The sequence below is a fragment of the Colletotrichum karsti genome (genome assembly GCF_011947395.1).
Source record: "Colletotrichum karsti strain CkLH20 chromosome Unknown Scaffold23, whole genome shotgun sequence".
NCBI lineage: Eukaryota > Fungi > Ascomycota > Sordariomycetes > Glomerellales > Glomerellaceae > Colletotrichum > Colletotrichum karsti.
In genome coordinates this window covers 287,363-307,688 of record NW_024065923.1, presented here as the reverse complement: position 1 = coordinate 307,688, position 20,326 = coordinate 287,363, and the positions used below count along the sequence as shown (strand labels likewise).

The 20,326-nt window shown below is 53.1% G+C and overlaps 6 protein-coding genes across 6 annotated transcripts; 3 read left to right on the top strand and 3 right to left on the bottom strand.

Annotated features, from left to right (window-relative positions):
• Nucleotides 1-1,380: 1,380 nt before the first annotated feature.
• CkaCkLH20_07362 (uncharacterized protein) lies at nt 1,381-2,381 on the top strand (the record flags this gene model as incomplete). The annotated part of the gene is made up of 3 exons (XM_038890079.1): nt 1,381-1,563; nt 1,650-1,823; nt 1,890-2,381. 3 exons carry the CDS (start codon nt 1,381-1,383, stop codon nt 2,379-2,381), a joined length of 849 nt encoding a protein of 282 aa, XP_038744557.1.
• A 671-nt stretch (nt 2,382-3,052) lies between these two features.
• Nucleotides 3,053-4,452, bottom strand: CkaCkLH20_07361 (septin; the record flags this gene model as incomplete). The annotated part of the gene is made up of 6 exons (XM_038890078.1): nt 3,053-3,299; nt 3,351-3,818; nt 3,871-4,008; nt 4,059-4,146; nt 4,206-4,322; nt 4,380-4,452. The coding sequence occupies 6 exons, from the start codon at nt 4,450-4,452 to the stop codon at nt 3,053-3,055; spliced, it is 1,131 nt and encodes a 376-aa protein (XP_038744556.1).
• A 1,526-nt stretch (nt 4,453-5,978) lies between these two features.
• Nucleotides 5,979-7,113, top strand: CkaCkLH20_07360 (WD repeat domain-containing phosphoinositide-interacting protein 4; the record flags this gene model as incomplete). The annotated part of the gene is made up of 2 exons (XM_038890077.1): nt 5,979-6,152; nt 6,202-7,113. 2 exons carry the CDS (start codon nt 5,979-5,981, stop codon nt 7,111-7,113), a joined length of 1,086 nt encoding a protein of 361 aa, XP_038744555.1.
• A 182-nt stretch (nt 7,114-7,295) lies between these two features.
• Nucleotides 7,296-8,342, bottom strand: CkaCkLH20_07359 (uncharacterized protein; the record flags this gene model as incomplete). The annotated part of the gene is made up of 2 exons (XM_038890076.1): nt 7,296-8,235; nt 8,287-8,342. 2 exons carry the CDS (start codon nt 8,340-8,342, stop codon nt 7,296-7,298), a joined length of 996 nt encoding a protein of 331 aa, XP_038744554.1.
• A 657-nt stretch (nt 8,343-8,999) lies between these two features.
• On the top strand, nt 9,000-10,826 carry CkaCkLH20_07358 (dynein light intermediate chain; the record flags this gene model as incomplete). Its single annotated transcript, XM_038890075.1, has 5 exons — nt 9,000-9,306; nt 9,362-9,744; nt 9,797-9,890; nt 9,937-10,610; nt 10,665-10,826. 5 exons carry the CDS (start codon nt 9,000-9,002, stop codon nt 10,824-10,826), a joined length of 1,620 nt encoding a protein of 539 aa, XP_038744553.1.
• A 3,868-nt stretch (nt 10,827-14,694) lies between these two features.
• Nucleotides 14,695-15,966, bottom strand: CkaCkLH20_07357 (uncharacterized protein; the record flags this gene model as incomplete). The annotated part of the gene is made up of 3 exons (XM_038890074.1): nt 14,695-15,016; nt 15,060-15,703; nt 15,763-15,966. 3 exons carry the CDS (start codon nt 15,964-15,966, stop codon nt 14,695-14,697), a joined length of 1,170 nt encoding a protein of 389 aa, XP_038744552.1.
• Between the last annotated feature and the right edge of the window lie 4,360 nt (nt 15,967-20,326).

Here is a 20,326-nt window from a genome sequence, read left to right as displayed (position 1 = left end):
TATTGCTTACCCCTTTTCCCATCATCTGTGCGACCAACTGACAATTGACATGCAATTGCGACCTGCACGCTGCACCAATGCGCCGATAAACATGTTTGGTCCCCGTCCGTCGCTGCTTTTTTGACAACCCGCCTCACGCCTGGACTCCCGAGTCCGTCCTCCGTGGGACACCGCCGGGGCCAGTCGGTGTCTTGACTCTCTCGAGAGATCAAGTCCCTTTCGTCGTCGTCGTCGGTGACATTCGCTCTCAGGTACTGGCTACAGCGCCTCCTTTTAGCCGCTGCTCCCCTCCCACACCAACACAGCTCTCACCGCACCCCATGTCCCATGTGCGATGGCGACATCCAGCCAATTGTCGCCCTCCCAAATCCGCATCCAGAACGACACGGCTTGCTGCCGTCAGAACGCTAAATCCAGCGAAAAAAAAAAACATCATCTTCAAGGAGCCGCACAGCAGTCGCACCGCCAGTCCAACCCAGAATCCTTCCGTGCTAAAATTACAGCACTCAATGTTAATTCAATTACGTGGGTGTCAAAGAAAACCACTACGCTCTCACGGTTCACCATGTATGAATGACTCCCCCCAAAACACCAGACGAATACGGACGGACCTCGCATCACAGACACAATCTCGATCCAATTTCCCTCTTATATCCTCCTCCTTTTTTTTCGCCTCTTCCTCGCAGCTGTGTTCCATGCAGAGAACAGAGCAAAATTGTCAGATCGGATTCCGCGTTTCATCCCATCTCTCGTGGTCGGAAAGTAGCGGTCGCGAACTTTCACACAACCCCTCAGTTTCTCTTCTCACATTACGTAGAGATGTCCAACATCAGACCACGCGTTTGCCAAGCTGTGACCACTGAAAGCTCCCACCCAAGTGATTCATGAAAATCCCGACTGTCCCAGTCTCGGCGCCCGTTGCTAGCGTTCGCGCCCAGGGGCTGGTCAGGACGTGAACGAAGTGAGGTGCAAGGGAGGTGCCGGCTCTGTGGTGCTTTGCTACATGTCATGGATTACGTACTATAAGAGATCAATACGGTAAGTAAGCAAACTTTATCGAGTTAAAAGAGATATTCATAGAAAGCGACGGAATTCACCCGACGATTCCAACGCCACATTCTCCATCACATGACCCCACCCAGCACCGCCACACTTTACCCCAGGCTGCAGCCGGAGCCACCACTCCAGTGTCATCTGGAATCGCCGGTCGCATCACCACTCCCATCCCCACACGATCCTGACGACAACGATCTCGCCCTCCCTCTCCTACATCACCACCAGCGCATCCCCCGAGATTTCCGTGCCACGTTTTCGCCAAAACACCACACGCACACATCTACCGCCGTCAGCGCACCACCGCGCAAAAACCCAACCGCAACGATGGCCTCAACCGCAAAGTACACCCAGGCCCCGACCCAAGACCCGGACGAGGCCAGCAGGAGCTACACCCAGCCGCCCCCGGCCTACCAGGCCGACACCTCCTCGGCCCAGGACACCGATCGCCTCTTCGGCGGCGGCGCCCCCCGCGGCAGCCAGGACGACGACATCCCCGATGACTTCAAGGTAAGCCCGAGCGAAAGCGACCTCCTCCTATCCTCCGCGATCTCCGCGACACTCGAAATCCGACTAACACACGCTTCCTCCTCCAGTTCGGCGGCTCCGTGGCCGAGGCGACGACCGACATCCGCAACCAGTTCATCCGAAAGGTCTACGCCATCCTGACCGTCCAGCTCATCGCGACCGGCGCCGTCTCCGCCCTCAGCTTCTGGAGCGAGGGCTACAAGACATGGATCCAATCCCACCCAGGTCTCGTCTGGGCTTCGGTATGCTCCCTTCCAATACCCCCCACCAGTCTCACGACTGTCATACTGACACATCACGCGCCACAGCTCCTCGGCTCCATCGTCTTCATGCTCCTGACCTACTGGAAGCGCAAGTCCTACCCGACGAACCTGCTCTTCCTCGGCCTCTTCACCCTGACCGAAGCCTACACCATCTCCGTCATCGTCTCCTTCTACAAGACCGAGATCGTCCTGAACGCCGTCGTCCTGACCGCCGGCATCTTCGTCTTCCTCACCCTCTTCGCCTGCCAGACCAAATATGACTTCACCTCCTGGATGCCCTACCTCTTCGGCGCCCTCTGGGGTCTTGTCCTGTTCGGCTTCATGGCCGCCTTCTTCCCCTACAGCTCCACCGGCGAGCTCGTCTACGGCGGTCTCGCTGCCTTGATCTTCAGCGCCTACATCCTCGTCGACACCCAGCTTGTCATGCGCAAGCACCATGTCGAGGAGGAGATCGCCGCCGCCATCAGCTTGTACCTCGACATTATCAACCTGTTCCTTGCCATTTTGCGCATCCTGAACAGTCAGCAGAACAACTAAGCGATATGTGTTGACGGAGCGGGCGGAGGTTGAACCGACAGATTGGAAGTGACAGCCCACAAAAATGGATTTAATAGAAAGTGGTTCTTTTGTTTCAACGCATCGACAGTGTATCGACAGGCATTCTTTTCAGGGCTCGCGGTAGTCTTAGGCGCAAGGTCATTTACGTACGTAGTGAATCAGATTGGCTACCTCACACAGTAATCATCAAGAGCGACACGAATGTTTGGTGAAGCGGTAAAGTAATTTGATATCTGCATTAGAAGTCCACTAAGAGAAAATGAAAATGGGGGCGTTAGTAAAAGGGCTACAAAGGCACAGCCGGAAAGATGCGGTTGGGCGGTGTAATCGGGACAAGAGTTGCAGATCGACGGGTAACAAAATCCAGACGTCCTACGCCCTCATCCGCTGACCTCACCCAGAAGCTCTTCAACCACCACCTGAAGACGACACACCGCTCGCGCCCACAAACTCTACCAAACCGGCAGCCTCTTCCCAGTCGTCGCATTCGTAGTAGACCTTTTTGGGGTTTTATCTTCGTGTCAGAGAAACGAACTCGCATGGGGGGAATAATGTTCTTTCTCTTTCAACACAGCACGGAAACCAACGCCAGTATAGAAAAAGACCAACGTCGCAGTTTCGGGGTAACCATAAGCAGGGCCAAAGGTGAATTAGTTGGCTTCGTTGTCGCCGTTGGCTTCCGCCGGGCCGCCGGCTGCCGCGGACGCTTCCCTTTGCATGCGGGCCTCGATCTCGCGGAGCTGGGACTCGCGAGCCAAGAGCTCCTGGCGCTTCTCGTTGATCTCGCGCTGGACCTTGATCTCGATCTCGCGAAGCTTCTCCTCCTCGCGCCGCAGCTGTTCCTCCTTGAGGCGCACGGATTGCGAGGCGAGGTCCTCAGGGTTCATGGACGAGTCACTATGGTGGGTCAGTGCATGCTGCGGGGAAAGGGGATCGGACAATACGTACACTCCAGCACCACCCTCAACAGACTTGCTGAGCTTCTCGGTACGGTAGTTTTCGTACAGGAAGTCGTGAGTGATTTCCTTCAAATCGGCCAAGTGGCTGTGGAGGAGCGCGGAACGGATGGCAAGGAAGTCGGAGTGGCGCGGGTTGTCGACCTCGACGACACCCCAGGGGTATTGACGGGCGCGAACCTTACGACCGCCAATCTCGACCACCTCCTCGGAACCGACAATCGCGAACGGCATGAGCCCTCTGAGCTCAGCGTTCTCCTCGACGGTGTCCTCGTCATCCTCCTCGATATCGTAAGGGAAGTTGTAGACGGGAATGCGGTAGTGCTCGATATCCTCCATCACCAGCTTCTTTGACTCGGCAAGCTCAGCGGGAGTCAGGGAGTCGGCGCGACCAATGACGGGGATGACGTTGACACGGGGAGCGAGACGCTTCATCAACTCGATATCCAGCTCACGGAGACTGGGCGTGTGTTAGCATCTTCCAATGGCAGACGTCGCTTTGTTGAACTCACCCGTGACCAGTGGGCGTGATGAAGTACAGCATGGCGTGGACACGGTTGTCCCTGAATCGGGGGTTACGCTTAATACGGGACTCCTCGGCCAAAATGTCGTCGTATTGTCTCTCGAGGTAGCCGACAATCTCGGAGAAGCTATTGCGGATTAGCAAAAGGAGGTAGCAAGTGTTTCTGGGACGCCGTACCTGGCCTCATTGTCAATCTGGTCACCAAAGCCGGGGGTGTCGACAATCGTCAGAGAAATGCGAGTGCCCTCCTCGTCCAGCTCCAACTCTGCGTATTGGTTAGCGTGTTGCTCCATTGATGAACGATGTGACGCGGTGAGCACAAACCGACGGTGATAGGCTTGATCTTGACACCATCTTCGACAGACGCGCTGTTGGGATCGTCTGCCTCCTTGTGGCCCAGCACGCCCTTGCCGCAGAGAGTGTTGACGAAGGTCGTTCTTCCTGTAAAAGGCGGATGTCAATCAATGGGACTCGGAGATCGAGTGTAGGACGACGTACCAGTGCCTGATGCTCCGCAGACCATCAAACAGAACTGGATTCCCTTCTTCACGTTCTTCTTTCTGCGCATCATCTTCTGTGGTAACGTTGGTGATTAGCAGCTGTACAGATTCGAGGGTATAGATGCATTGAGGCAGTGGTGGTGGCTTCTCGAGGCTCGAAGGAAACGTTGATGGGGGCCAAGAAGGTCCAATTCAGGGGAGGCGGGCAAACATACGACGACGGTTGAGGTGTAACGGCTGGACTCGAACGCGGTCGGTGAGAGAAGTCGTCGACCAAGTCAACGACAGGCGAGAAAGAAAGGTGAATTGGCGTTGAAAGGGACAACGAGCGTCTTGTCGTGTCGTGTCGTGTGGACGGAACGAAAGAAGTGCTGGATCCCAAGTGTCGTTGTAGTGGAATGGACCTGGGGGGGTCGGACAGGAGGTGCAGGTGCTAAAGGGGACGGGAGGGTCTTGACCGACGGCTGTTGGAAAATGCAATTTCACACAAAATGTTGCGGCAGGAGGTCCCCAAGTTGTCCTCAGCCAATTGACGGCCAACGCTGCTTGCTGTTGCACGCCCAATTCAGGGGCCCATCAACTCCCCGGCCCACGCTCCTTTCCCCCAAATTTGACGCTAATCCTTTTGAGGCTTGGTTTGGGCAGCGGGGGATCCTCGGGCAATTTTGGGGGAAAGAAGGGAAAGAAGGGTGACAGGTCACGAGACTAGGAGTGGTCCGTGCTGCAGCTCTACGGTCGTTGGCAGGTGCCTGAAGGCTGCAACGCGTCTGTTTGCCCAGCAAGGCCAAACATGTTTCGCGTTGGTGCTGCCAAAGAGGTGTCAGCTTGGCTTGCCAGCTGGCAAAACTTGTATGCCTGGCCACCTTCAACCATCCGTCCATCAACGGCACCTCACCGGCCACTCGTTCTTTCTGCGGCTGCTGAGGTACCTCATTTCCAGGTCGTCTTCACTCTGGCTGAGTTTTTGGTGAGACATTAACCACGGGATCTTGTTTCTTCATCGCATCAATCTCAGACTTTGACAACCAACAAACACCGTCGCTTTTCCAGAGGATTCATAAAGCATCACTCCGGACACTGTTTGACTGCAGACGTCCACCTATCAATAGCCCCTGTTGGTTCTCCTAGCTTCCTGACTCGGCTGTCCAGCTGACTGTGACCCGCTGAAGCAACGACTGTCATTCAGCAGGGTCCAGAGCATCGTCAACCATCCTCCGGTCGCCTCTCTTTCACTTCACGAGGAACTTCTATCAGACATGAAATCATAGCGAATAGCATCAGCAAATAACACAGCATTAGCTCGGTCGACCGGCTGTGCGCCTGCATCTCCATCCCTTGCAACCGCGCCCCTCATCGTCGCACAGACTACGATCGCTTCGCGATATCGACTTACAGATCGCCAGTCTCATCTCTCTTCACCGAAAATGAATACGCGGCCCCCCATAGAGACGGTGCCTATGAACACTGTTTTATCGGTTGCCTTCAACAGCGATGCCAGTTGCTTCTCTGTGGGCCTCAACACCGGAATCTGCAGTATGGTCGCTAGCTTCCAGTAGCAAATCACCCACTGATATCGTCCAGTCTTTCACACAAAGTCATGTCTACTGAAGGGATCGAGAGGTTCGTACTCATGCCGTTCGAAGCCATGATGAGCCCGGCTAAGGATCATGCAGAATTCAACGGCGGCATTGGTCTCGTTGAGATGATGGGAACCACCAACTACCTCGCCATGGTCGGCGGCGGCAAACCACCAAAATTCAGCATTAATAAAGTACGAATCCCCGCCCCTCTCGTTGACATCGACATCTAAAAAGGTGCAGACCATAGTTTGGGACGACGCCAAGGGCAAGATCGCTATCGAGATCGCTTCCCTTATGCCCGTACGAGGCGTCCGCATCAGCCGCAATCGCATCGTCGTCGTGCTCGAGCACAGCGTTCGTTTTTACTCTTTTGCCAAGTTGCCTGACCTTCAGGCTGTCTATGAGACTGCAAACAATCCCTTAGGGCTCTGCTGCATGTCGGAAAAGATGATCGCTTTCCCCGGTAGAACGGTAGGCCAGGTTCAACTCGTCCACACGAGCACCGGCAACGTCAGCATCATCCCAGCGCATTCATCGGCGCTGAGAGCTCTCGTCCTGAGCTCAGATGGAGAGTTGTTGGCCACCGCCAGCGAAACAGGCACCTTAATCAGAGTATTTGCAACAACTAACTGCGCCAAGCTGGTTGAGCTGCGCAGAGGCGTGGACCCTGCAACAATATTCTCTCTGGGCTTCAGTCCGGAGGGAACAAAACTGGCTTGCACATCGGACAAGTCCACCTTGCATGTTTTCGATGTTCCACATCCCAACAAGCCTGCGACTGCGCCGACTAGTCCATCGGCGTCCATGGCAGGATCGGGCATTCTTGCGGGAAGGCCAGGTGACGACGGAAAAGGTAGATGGGGCTTCCTGGGCAAGGTTCCCTTACTGCCTAGATTATTTTCAGACGTCTACTCGTTTGCATCGGCCCCATTCGAGGCGGGTGACGATTCCCTTATTACCGGAGACGAGACCAGAACTGGGATGAAGAAACCGCAAAAGGGCGTCATCGGATGGATCAACGAGGACAGCTTGGCTGTTGTTGGCGCTGGGCGAGACGCCAAGTGGGAAAAATTTATCATCACCAAGGGCGAAGATGGGCGACGATATGTTACCCGAGAAGGATGGAAGAGATACTTGGGCAGTGTACCCTAGGGAAGAAGAACCTCGACGTCAACTCCAATTATTGTCGTGGATGAGTTGAAAGGCTACGAAGCTCATGTCAACAGGTTTTCGGTCATGGCAGGCGTTTTACGGGATCATCAAGGGACTAGGCATTCAAAGGGTATCAGCGATAGCAGCGCTCTTTTCATTACAAAATTACATCATCTCCGAAACTATGGCGACCTGCTTCTTGTTCTCCTCTTGTGCCGCGGCTCCTCGTCGCGATCTCTGTGTCTTCTGTGGTGGCGTTCTTCCGAGTCGTCACGATCACGATGGCGACGCTCCCTTCTACGATCATCGTCTCGCCCGCGGTCGCGATTCCTCCGGTCCTTGGATCGGTCCCTATCTCGGCGACTCTTGTCATCCCTTGTCGACTCTTTGTCACGAGAATCGTCGCGTCGCCTCTCACGGCGCAAACCTCTCTCCCCGTCCTTGCGCTCCCTCTCCTCTGGCGTGTCGTCACGGTGAGACCTTCGGCTGCGATGCCTATCCTCGTCCCGGTCACCATCCCTCATCTCCTCGTCACTATCGTGCCGCCGCGACCGATGCGATCGGTGACGATGTTTGTGCTTCTTCCTCCTCTCAGACTTGTCCCCACGCCGCGCCAAAGCCTCCTGTATCTCCTTCTTCTTCTCCTCGATCAAGAACTCCTTCATCGGATCGTCGTCATCGTGGTCTCTGATCAGAAGCGCAAGCTCCCTCTCCTCCGGCAGCTGCGGCCGCTCCTCCTCCTCTTCGTCGGACTCCTCGTCCGTCTTGTCGCCGTCGCCCTCGAGCTTCGAGACAGTCGCCCAGTCCACCTTGCCCTCATCCGGGTCCTCGTCGTCGCGGAACTTGTAGCGCGCGTGGTCTACGCTGATCATGCGGCTGCCGATCGTCGCGCCGCCGAGGTTGTCGACTGCGAGGTCGCAGCTGCGCTGGTCTTCGTACTTCAGCCATCCGAAGCCCTTGGACTTGCCCGTCTCCTTGTCGCGGGCAAGCTTGAGCCACACAGGCTCGCCGAACTGGGAGAAGATTGTGATTACGTCGCCTTCGGACATCTCGTAGGGAAGACCGCCGAAATAGATGTAGGCCGTGTCGCGGTAGTCGACGTGCCAGGAGCCTTCGGGGGAGCTGTTTCTGTCAGTTCGCAGTCCGGATATTGGGAGTAGGGCCGTTACTCACATTCCATGTTCGATCTCCTTCTTATTCAACTCCTGGATGGCGCGGATCTTGTTCATCTTGGCAGATTGGCAGAAGCTATGTCCTCTGCTAGTAAGATGTTGACGTGAGACAACTTTTGGGAAGAAGGCTGCCGAGGCACCCAGCAAATCTGCAAGGCTGATAGAAATGGCGTTGCAAGCTCACTGCAGCTCCACTCTTCACGTCGATAAGGTCGCTTGCGTAGCAACCGTCAGTGCGTCATTTCCCCCAAGCTCGGCCCAAGACACCCCTAAATTGGCGTTTCGTTAGCGCGCTGAGCCGCCCACCGCACATTTAGGCGTCGGGAAAACAGCCGGTCCGGCGCTGGAAATTCCCCGACACTTTGATGAAGGGGCATTAAGACAGGACTACCTGTTCCGCGAGTCTCTGGTCCAGCTGCTCGAGGCAGATCTCCAGCTTCTCGTGATAATATTCCGTGTCTCTCAAGCCTGCGTTTCCGACTAGTTTGCAGCTTCTACCCGCCCTGGCGAGTCCCGTGACCCAAAGCCAACTCTCCAGTCTCCTGAGTCGCGATTTCTGAGCGACGACGCGTTTGTTTGTCTCGGCATAAAGCTGTCCACTCTCAACCCACCGACCGCCCCGAACCAAGAACACCACATTCCCGTCTCCGGACCCACGAAAAGCCCCCCCGCCTCGTTCGCTCCCCCCATGCGTTCTCTCCAACAACCACAAACATGACGGCAAGTGCGAATAGGGTGTCGACGTACACCTCGGCCTCGACGCAGTCGGACGGGCGCAATGGCGAGAAAAAGGACCTCTGGAGCTCCATGCTCGACAACGTCGCCAGCGGCAAGCGGTTACCGGAGAAGAACATGATCGTGCTCGGCGGCAACCCCGACTCGCAGCGGGAGTTTATCGAGTCCTTGTCGCACAGCAGCGAGAAGCGGAGCCTGGACCGACAGAGCTCTAAGACACCGCCTGTCGCAAACAGCTTCGCTCTGGGTTACACTTATTACGATGTGCTGGATGCCGATCAAGAAGGTGCGTGGGGGAGCTCCCGACATGGTGTCGCGAGCCTGGTGCTGACTTTGGACAGATATACTGGCGAGAATTTCCCTCTACATGCTGTCGACGCCATCAGAAGCTTTCCCGAAACTCATCCAACCCCTAATCACGCCCGAGACAATACCGAATACCCTAATGGTTGTACTGCTGGACTGGTCTACACCACACCTCTGGATGCGGCAACTGCGAGAATGGATTCTGTTCATGCGGAGCATTTTGGAGAACTCGAGCCATGAGTGTCAAGCGGCGATGGAAGAAGTAATGGTCAGCTGGCGGGACAGGGGTAGAGGCGGCGGTTCGACAAACCTCGACGGCACAGGAGCCACGACGAGCGAAGGTGATGTAGCGTTGCCTCTCGGCCCTGGCGAATGGGAGGAAGGTATCGGACTGCCGCTATGTGTGGTTTGCCAAAATGTGAGAAACACAACAGCTGGAAAGAGACTTGCAAGTACTGACTACCTTGCAGGCAGAGAAGATGGAGCAGCTGGAAAAGACACAGGGCTGGAAAGAGGGCGACTTCGACCAAGTACTACAATATCTCCGAACTGTTTTGCTGAGACGTACGTGAGCCACTCGTTATTGAAAGCTCTAGCTAACACTCCGCAGACGGCGCTTCTCTTATTTACACCACACCGAATGTCCCCTCATCCATACCGAGCCTGGTACATTCTAGCCTAGGCATTACCTCCCTCCTAAAGCGCCAACCGCTCAAGCACAACGTGATCGACAGGGATAAGATCCTCGTCCCCCCAAACTGGGACTCTTGGGGCAAGATCCGCGTGCTGCGCGACGGCTTCGATGTAGAAACCACGAGCCAGGGCTGGTCCCACGACCTGCAGTCTACCTTCCCCTCACCCCCGATGACGACCGAGGGCCTCAACACCATTCAGAGAGCCAAGGCGGACGGAGATTACAACGGCGAGGTCTGGTCCTCCGCCGTCGCCCCCTTCGAGGACTGGATTCGCGATCTCAGCAGCGCTGGCAGTGCCATCTCCTTCACAGGACGCGACGCAGATGCCTCACAGCTGGAGATGTCATCAACGGACACGCAAGAGTTCTTGGGTTCAAGCTTGCAGACGCTCGAGCAATACCGCAGCAGGAGCGCCGAGGACAAGAAGGCGGACGCGGCCAAGTCGAGAACGGGCCAGCGGACGGATGAGCCTGATCTTGGCCAAACGCTTAGGCAGGGCGACGGCAAAGTCAGCCAGCATATCGGACCTGTACAGTTCAACATGGGAGGCATCCAGGTAGATGCCGACGACATGGTGCAGCGGCTTAAGGTGAGCACCGGGCTGAGTCTGTCGGTGACGAGACACGGGACTAACGGAATACAGGACCGTCAGGCATACAGCTCTGCACAGGAACCGACTACACCACCCGCTGACACCGCGGATGAGAACCCCGACGAGATGGACAACGACAAACTGCAAGCCTTCTTCAGCGGTCTCATGAACCGCAAACAACCCGCCAACGGCAGCCCTCGAGGGGGCTCCTGATTACCACCCCACAGGAAGCCAGCACAGACTGTTGGGGCGTAGCAAAGGTGTGACTTTAAAGTTTTAACACGGGGAAACGATTCGGACATGGCCCAGTGTCCGGCGCGTATCCCCCTTCTTGTGGAGGGAAAGATGATTTTGAATGAGAAGCGTATACCATTTGTCGGGGAAGACGTATGCTGCGAAGCCAGAAGATGGGATGTGGCTAGATGAAAGGGGCAAACTACGACGAAAAAAAACTAAAAAAAGATTGTGGCGGTTGGAGGGCGGGTTGAGCACGTTCAGCAGTCAGTCAGTCAGTCGCTGTAGAAAAGATACCCCGATTTTGTCAATTATGTGCCCTCTGCATCACTCCGTTGTTCCAGGGAAGGGGCCAATGGCTCAGTATAGTTGAGACAACCTAGGAACGAGGGGCATGCTGGGGAATTACATGATCCATATTTGAAAGAAAACATTGCACACGCGCCGACTAACCCAACTATTGCCAACTTTCGAATTTCAGACTCAAAATATCCTTGACAACGTCTAAGTGTGGAACCCAGCGGCATCGCGTTCTTTCCATCCTTAGCAACGACAGCTTGTCCTCCTTCCCACGTTCAGCCGGAGAGCATCCCAACATCCAAGAACACATCCTGTAAAAAACTCCTCATAGTCCGGCTCCGCAAGTCGTCCCGGCCAGTGTCATCCTGAAAAAGCACCCTGCTTTTGCTTTGTAGATGTCGGAAGTCTTCTGTAATGTTTCTTTCTTCTGCTGTGCTCGAGGAGAAGGGCCCTCATTTCAGGGTCTTGTGCGGCCTCGAGTATTTTCTTAGTGACGGTGATTTCGTTCCCTTTTTTCTTCAGGATGATTTTTATGGTGAATTCAGAACAACGATTCGCCAGTAGGTTTATGAGAATGTTCTCAGTAATGGTCACCTGGACCCCTTTCTGCGTAAGGAGTAGTGGCATGATGCCGAAAGCATTGTGGTTCAATGCTACTGCCACGAGAATGTTCTCAGTGATTGTAACTTGGTCCAGTTTCTCCTCGAACAGAGCGGCCATGATGGAACTGCCTGTCCTATTGGCTGCTGCTGCCAGAATAACGTTCTCAGTGATGATAATTTGGTCCCCTTTACGCCTAAGGAGAAGTTCCATAACTTTTCTACCAAATCGTTCGTTCTTTGCTGCTGCCAGAAGAATGTCTTCTGTGATGGTGATCTGATCCTCCCCATTTTCGAGGAGAAGTGCTAAAACTCCTACGCTCCTTTCATTTCTCGCCATTGTTATGAAAGCGCCTTCTGTGATTGCAATTCGTCCTTTTCCATCAAGAAGAAGACATTTCAAAACATTTTCTCCCTCTTGGTTGCTTCCTGTGTTACCCATTGTTGCCGCAAGAATGTTGTCTGAAATGGTGATTTCATCCTTTGCGTGCTTTAAGAGAAGTCTGGTAATAACTTCGCCGCAGCTCCCGTTTCTTGCTGCCGCTGCAAGAATGTTTTCTGTAATGGTGATGCGATTTCCACGCGCTTCAAGTAGTAACACCATTGGATCCATGCTGTCTAATGAAGCGGCTTCTATCACAAGATCTTCCGTCACGTCGGCATTGCGTTCAATTTTGCCAATGAAGCTGCTCAGCATTGTCTTCTGATCCCATCCAATATTAGGGAGCGAAAGATGTCCGCGCTGGAACTTCTGGTCGAAAAGTCTCCTTGCAGCGACGGCAATGGAATGCTGGCTTTGCCCGGCATCTTCGTAAGTTGCCATCAACGAGAGAAGCTTTCCCATTCCCAGGGCACTTCGCCTGGCTTCCAGAAGCATTAGCGTGATGTTCAAGTCATCTAGCATTCCCAGATTGATGCAACTTAAGCCTCGGTTACTCAGAAAACTGTCGAATGTCGAGTCTTGTACGGCTTTTTCGCCTGAAGTTTTCCACTCCCAGACAAGTAGAAATTCGAACTGCGTTTTGTTACGCCATGAATTCAGCCACGGACCAGAAAGTGCGGCGGTGTCCACTTCTGCATCGATGGCAATTGCGATGATAGAACAATAGTCTTTGTGTAGTCTGACGATTGTGGGAAGCAGTGCGCCTTGCAGGAGGCAGATGAAGTCGCCATCCTCAACGTGCTTCGTCGTTTCCTGGAGGTTCATTGACTCCCATCTGGGCCCAGAACTTCCATGGTAGTAATGTTCGGATCGAAACCAATCGACATACACTTCCTGTTGGCCACCCCAATCGCTCTCGGTTCGACGGCGCCGCAATTCACCTAGAATGCAGCCTTTGCTTTTGATCACTGCAGTCGTATGCTCGTTGTACGTAGTTACAGAAATGTCCTCGGAAAGGAGTGACCTCACGAGTCGACCAAATAGATCTTTCCACGAGATCCTGTAATCGGGGACCAGGCCAACAGGCGTATCAGTACTCATGCCAAGCAATGCATACACCATGTCCCGAACGTCAGTGGCCTCCCGAATATGGTACAACTCCACCAAACGTCGGAGGGGCAAAATCTGGAGAGAGATCCCGCGGGAACCACTGACTGCGCACTTGGAACGAATTGTGGCACCTCTCATGAGAGAAACAGCGGAATGCGCTCTCATATAACTGTCTTTGTCTTCAAGAAATAAATCGAGTCGGTCAAAACCCAGACAGAATGCCTGGCCATCGATCTCCGCGGATTTGCACATGATCAGAATATTTCGGGCGGCGGCAACCTCTTGAAGTACCTGAAAATACATTGTTAGGAGCAAACATCAACTTTCTGCTTATCTACGATCATTACTCACCCAAATGCGTCGAAACCACGCTCGCTCGAATAACTTCTCAACCGCCAGCTTTGTTCCCCAATACCCGACAGGTCTTGAACGGGAAGATGTGCTCAGCGATTCAATCGCAACTCCTGCAGCAGCCTCCAAGGCTTGAAGTGCTTCTTGACCATTGGCCTCCAACTCGCTGTTAATCAGGGGGTCGCCGGTCATGTTCTCAAGCCAGACAACAACACGGCTTGCTCTGGCATAAATCTCTGCCATTAGTTGAACCTGCTGACCTTTTTCATCCACGTCGTTCTGGTTGATACAGATGGCGTCTATCCAGATAACTCGTTCGAGACTAGGATCTCGCAGGCGCAAGAGTGCCGCATGGAGGTTTTCTGTGACTTGTAGAGAGCCCTCGTCGGTAAAGACTGTCTGAGACTTTGTGGGAGAGCCCCAGCAATACGACAGAGCTTCGTAAAGGTGAGTTCCTCGTCTTGGGGGCGAGAGAGAGTACTCGAAAAGGCGGCAATGTACTGGGGCAGATTCATCTTCATGCGGACTGAGGCGAAGCAGGCGGATACAGCCAGGCGATAAAGCCCGATAGGTGTACGATAACATCGTGAATGACCAAGTCTGGCCTGTAGATATGTACTCGATCACCGTCGGAGTGATTGATGTCAAGCAAACGAAGCACAGGGGTGGATGATTGAAGGATGTTTTGGCAGAAGCGGGGTCATGATGGATGCCTAGCATCCATCAATATGAATGTTGGGCTGCCAAATCAGGCTGCAGGCAATCATCGACATCGAGTCTCTCAACCAATCGTGCGATGAAGTTTCCCCCGCACGTCGCCTCGTAAGCAGAACGGTTCACATCATTGGTGTTGTTGCTGACAGCTGAGCAACAGGAATTTGATAGGCTAAGACTGTGAATCATCTTAGCAAAGCCACACAAGTTACCCAGTACGCGCGAGGATGCGTACTGCATTAACAAGCTAACAGGTTGACCAACTACAATACTAGACATCGTAATACAAGATGAAATCAAGATGCGAGCCCAGGGTCGAGTAAAGCTGCGGCTGATGAGCGTTCGAAACTTGAAATGAATCACTGTGCATTCTAGGTACACTTCAAGTACTTTAGATTCTTAGGAACAAACCCAGCCCGAACACTAACACCATTGCAACCATGACAGCATTGGTGATCTGGTCTCGACGCGTCCACTCTGCCTCCGCCTTGATGTCTGTCTTGTTCCAATTCACTCCTTTAGCCGCATGATACTCGTCGGAAAAGACAGGTCTCACAGGATCCGGCAAAGCATCTTTTACGTCCAAGTAGATCTTAATCGCGAATTTAACAAGCGTCTCTGCCAAGGGGTTCGGGTGTCCAATCCGGTTATGCTCTCGGACCTGAGCCGGTATCACTGTCAACACAACCTGTCGACCCAGCCATTGGAATCGTCTGAAAACGTTAGCTAGTCCTGCTCCATCTTGCGGGCACTCACCTCGGGAACCAAAGCATACTGAACTGTCTCAAGAACGCCTCCGAAGCATCATGTGCCTTTCTACTATCTTCCTCATTGGTGTACGTCTCCATAGGAATCCTCTGAAACCACAGATAGAAACCCTCAAGCTCTTCCCAAGTTCTCGGAAAGTTGACACCAAAGCTGCGCGACCCATCCGCAGGCTCTGTTCTCAAGAGGGCGCACACCCGTTCCCCCCATTCCGGCCACGCCCTCTGGACGTTCGGGTGCGGCTCCTTTCTCCTCGCCCCTGTCAACTTGCGCAGATAAGTCTCGAAGTACGCCGCGCCAATAATGGCCATCTCGCCTTCCCAGGGATGACTATAAGCGCCGGGCACTTGCTTCCAGACGCTCGCGTGGATCTTATTCACGCTCTCGAGGCGTTTTATGCTTATTTCGGAGCCGCTTCCGTACCACATCCAGTCGAGGAAGTAATCTTGGGTCTCAAAAAACCGCTGGTGACCGCGGCGATAGGCTTTGGCGGTCTGGTGCACCGCGGCGGCTCCGGCGGGAGTTTGGACCAGGTGGATGAAAGTCGACGCATATCCTGCTGAAAAGGCGAAGGAATTTGCCATGAAGAAGATTGCCGTTTTCACGATTTGGTCGTATTCTGTTTCTGGATCGAGCTGTCGGACGATGAGAATCAACGTCAGGGGCGGCATCTGAGATTACAACGTGTGCTTACTTTGTCTAGATACTTGGAGATCCATTTTCCTTTTCTTTCCGCTTCAGGCGGCCATTCTGGAACCGGTCTCTTGGGGGGAGGTGGTGGCCTCGGTTGTCGTGGTTCGAGTTCAAATTGAAGTATGCTGTCCGTGCCGGGAGGTAGATTGTCGGTGATGTCAAGCTTATAGTATTGCTTGTCTCTTGCAAGAAGATTTGGTGTCATATTGAGATGGGTCTAAGACGAAAGTAAATTGATTTTACCAAAGTTATATGATGAAGCTATCACAAAAGCTCAACGCGAGCAGCCTGTACAAGCCGTGCATAAACGACTTCTTTCCCCGTATATGTATTTGTGTGAAGCCAACATAGCCTTGTGTGAGATAACAGTCTATTTCCCTGAATGGAATGTATGTCGTTGATATTAGCATCATCAGGTTTCAACAGAGACAATTATCAGACATGCGCCCGCCGGCAGTTGCTTCGGTAGTCGTGTAAGACAGGTTCCCTGGGCTGTCAAGAGGACAAACCTCGGTTCGGACTGGAGGTGTTGTCTTATTGGACGATGAGATGCCGGAATTGGCCTTGAAGAAGCTCGAAAGAAGAAATTGGGCTGACAGAGTTTCACGGGAAGTCAGTGCCACGTTTTTAACGCGTTGCTGAACGAGTGCGAAGCCGGAAACGGAACCAGAAATGTCGGAATATCGGAATTGTTGGCACGTGAGAATGAAGACCGAGGTGTTGCAGAGCTTTCAGGAGACGCTCATGTTTATTAAGTGTTCAATTTGGCGAGAAGGGAGCAGAAATGAAAAAGGGTCGACGACTTTGAAGCTCCTTTTGTCAAGTTCTTGGATGCCAGCACGTAATTGCAATATGCCGCGCAATACAATGCAGCCACCCTTATTATTTTAGTCGATATCTCGCCATGCCCAACGATTACACGTTTGTCTTGGGTGCCAGGTTCGGTTCCTGTGTCCTGTATTGTCGGAACGGGACAAACTACTGGACGAGTTCCTGCGGCATGCATTCCCTTTCCCTTAAAACTCGTTTTATTTGTGGGAATCAATGCATCTTGTTGTACGCGATCCCCCGGATGTCTCACGGATTAGTCTTAATCCTCTCGTAAGGTCCGGTGATGTGGAGATGGAAAGTGATGCTGAGAGCTCGACAGGCCGACAGGGCCCAATTGTGGCGTTGGAATCGGGCCGTGGTTGGCGGTGGGCGGCGTGATAGTCCCTCCGAAACCCCCGATCGTGATGCATGATCTCTCCGTGTGGCTTTCCGCCGGCGCCGTAAGACCCGTCAACCGACGCGGTCATGCGGGGTATCATTGATTGATTACAGAACGAGGACTCCGGTATTATCCAACGTCCTTCTTGTCACCGAATGTCACCGTTCAAGACTTCGATTTTGATGAATTGTTTCCGGCGTCTCATCAGCGGTTCTTCGTAGTACTTGAGTATTCCTACTGATCGAGCCGCTCGGTGTAGAGGCCAAGTATCGATGAGCGACGCACGCCACGATGAACATGCCGTCGCTGGCTACACCCATGGCTTCTGGAAGGGCAGCCAAGAATCACCAACCGTCCTTACGCCTCGAAGACTGAGGCCGGAGGAGCTGGAATGGGACCCTACCTGGATTTCTGAGACGGACAGCCCAATATTTCGCCTTCCTGAGAGGAATTTGGCCAGACAGCATGGCGGATGGGGCACTTCTGGTGACGATAATTTGCAGAACATCCCGGCTCAGACTCAAAGGTAGATCGCAAGGTTATGAAGCCCCATTCTCTGTATATCTTAGACGAGTGGTGTTGACTGGGCTTAGTGAGTGCCTGTTAGACAGCTGACATGACTCCTAGCAGCCCAAGCACTGCAAAAAGCAGCCAAGCAAGTTTAGCAAGATCTTTTCCTCATCCGAGCATGTCCGTTCCGCCGCCCACGATAGAGTTTGACTTTCGAATCGCTATTCTTTTCGATGCCCATAGATTGGAAGCTATTGCCGACCTGGCTTCAAATCCCGTCGAGTTCGCTCAGGTTGTGGGAGGTTCGTGGTCGGGATCGTTGGGGTCAGGTAAGGTTGTGGCCGGAGGACTCTACTGCGGGACAAGTAGTGGCGCTGGTTCAAAGAAACGGAAGGTAAATGGACTTTACAAGCTCCAGACGGATGATGAGAATGATCCAGCAATGTAAGTTGTCGTTTTCGTGAACTTTGCTGGACAGCTTGAACGCGGAAAGAGCTCTTCAACTGACTACTAGTCCAGACTCGAGTTGAAGACGAGTGGAACATTGAGCGGATCGTGGAATACGTTGGAAAGCTTGCGCCAGACCGGAGGGGAGAAGCCAGTAGACCCCAGAGCGTACTCGTACCGAATGTTCATCAACATCACCACAACAGAAGAGAGGTACATCGACAACGTGGGCTCTGCATTGTGGGTCGGAAGTGGGATGTGGACTAGGAATGAGCTTGTCATCGAGTGAGTTATGCCATCTCTTCAATGCTCTGGTTGATACTGAGACAGGAGAAGCGCGTATCGCGTTGCTTGAGCTTGAATGAGAGATGGATGATAGAGCGTTATTGGAAGGCGAAGGGGACATTCATTGGGCCAACGTCTCACGCGATGTACTGAGGATTGCCTGGATGACTGTTGCTTGGGAAGCTCATCGGATTCAGAGTTTGTGTTCATAGGGACAGTGAATGATCTGTTCTTCGCCTCAGAACCCGTGAAAGCACTAGAGTCCTTCACGATTATGCTCTCCTTGCAACTACTCCTCGCTACCTTCATAATTGCCCCTGCTGCTAGTGGCTCTAGTATTGCGTTTATTGTCCATTGCTGCTACATAAGTGTCCGGTCACGAACAATAATTATGGAGTGGTGTAGATACCGCTAGAAAGTTCCAGAGATGCCGTTGATCTTGGGATAGTTTTTGACTGCTTGTACCCTAGAAGATGAATACACCCTCTCGAGTTCTGTATAGCTGAGTCGTGTCTGCGGCTGAGCCCCTTTCATGATTGGGTTCCCTGATTCGATCGGTCTCAACGGCTCGCTGAAGAGTCTCGGACCACGACATGGCCGGCGGCGACTGCACATGAACCAGAGTCACATCGAGTACGGAGAAAAGACGTTAAATGTCCCTGAATAGATTATCTGGGGGACACAGAGGAGGCTAGCGCGCAAAAGATCGAGATAATGTCGATCCTGACACCTTGGAATCGTCCCGGAGGCCTGGCCGCGGCCATATATATGCAAGTAATTGAATCGGATCGGGGCCGGCGGCATAATCTACATGCCACTCAAGCTGAAGGCTAAGATGTTGCTGCGGCCTGAAGTGGTGATGCCTGACACCGTGAAACAGACTGCAGACGTGATAGCCGAGCCAATGAGTGATGTGCCATTGCTGAGACGTGCGGCATCTTTTGGGTCTTAGCGAATCATTAAAACTGAGAGTTGCTGTTCTCATGAGTAAAAACTTCGATATTATGTAGTTGTATTCAATTGTTTTCACTCATGATATCATTTCTTGCCGGCATATCTCATCGATAGAAGCGTGGTGTCATTTGGCTAGTCGACGCCTGGAGTGCTTTTGCTTAGTGCGGAGGAGCTTCTCAACCCGCGCGGGGACTTAGAGACCCCTTTCAATTGGTCAATTGCTTGATTAGTTTGAAACGTATTTACCTGTTCATGTTTGGCTGTCGGGACTGCACTCGACAGCTTCTCGCTTTGTGTCAGCCATCGCTTAAACGCCGAGTAGGATACTTATGCGCTAAGACAAGCGATCTCCACGGCGGAGACACATGCGTCTTGGGTCTCTTGGAAAAGGCTTTGCAAAAAGCTTGACCTGACTGCTGGCAAAGCTTGGAGACATGTGATGGATGTCGACGTGAAGCAGCATCTTCTGGCTGTTAATCGCATGCTGAGATGAATCCTAAACCGTTCTGATTGTTGATCATTAAAGAAACAGTATCAAAATGATATACAATCTGTTTGAACCCGGATTATCGATGAGATTCATGTCCACTGGTCCTCGGTCTATGAAAGAAGTGTGAGAAAATCTGCTCATGCTATCCGCAAGCTCATTCGAACCCCTGCGGAGATGTCTTTCGAACATGGTCCGTGCATGGACAAGGGTCCCGTCTCTCCACGCCATCCACACGCATCTCGACTTCTTATCTTTCTCCCTGTCAACATCCAGCGATAACGACGCGCGATTTGCAACCTCGATTTGAACTCTGATGCAATCAAACCAAACCAATAGCCCAATAGACTGACTCAACGGCCGGACGATAGGAAGAATTAAAGCTCAATGTCTTATCAGTCCGTTTCTTGGCCGCCGGCCGCGTTCAAGCCCTGGCCCCCAAGGCCTGCACCCGCAGCTCTCTTCCCGGCCCCCGATACCGTGCCGAACGAGTGCTGGCGCCATAACCCGGCCGATTGAGACCCGGTGAAGCTCATTCGCGTATTTGATGAGTTCGTTATGAAGGGATACACCATAGGCGGGGATTGATCCTTCTGACGAACCCCCATGCGGTCAGCATCTGCAGCTGTCTCATAGGAGCTTGGTGATTCGAGCTGCTTGTCCATGTTCAAG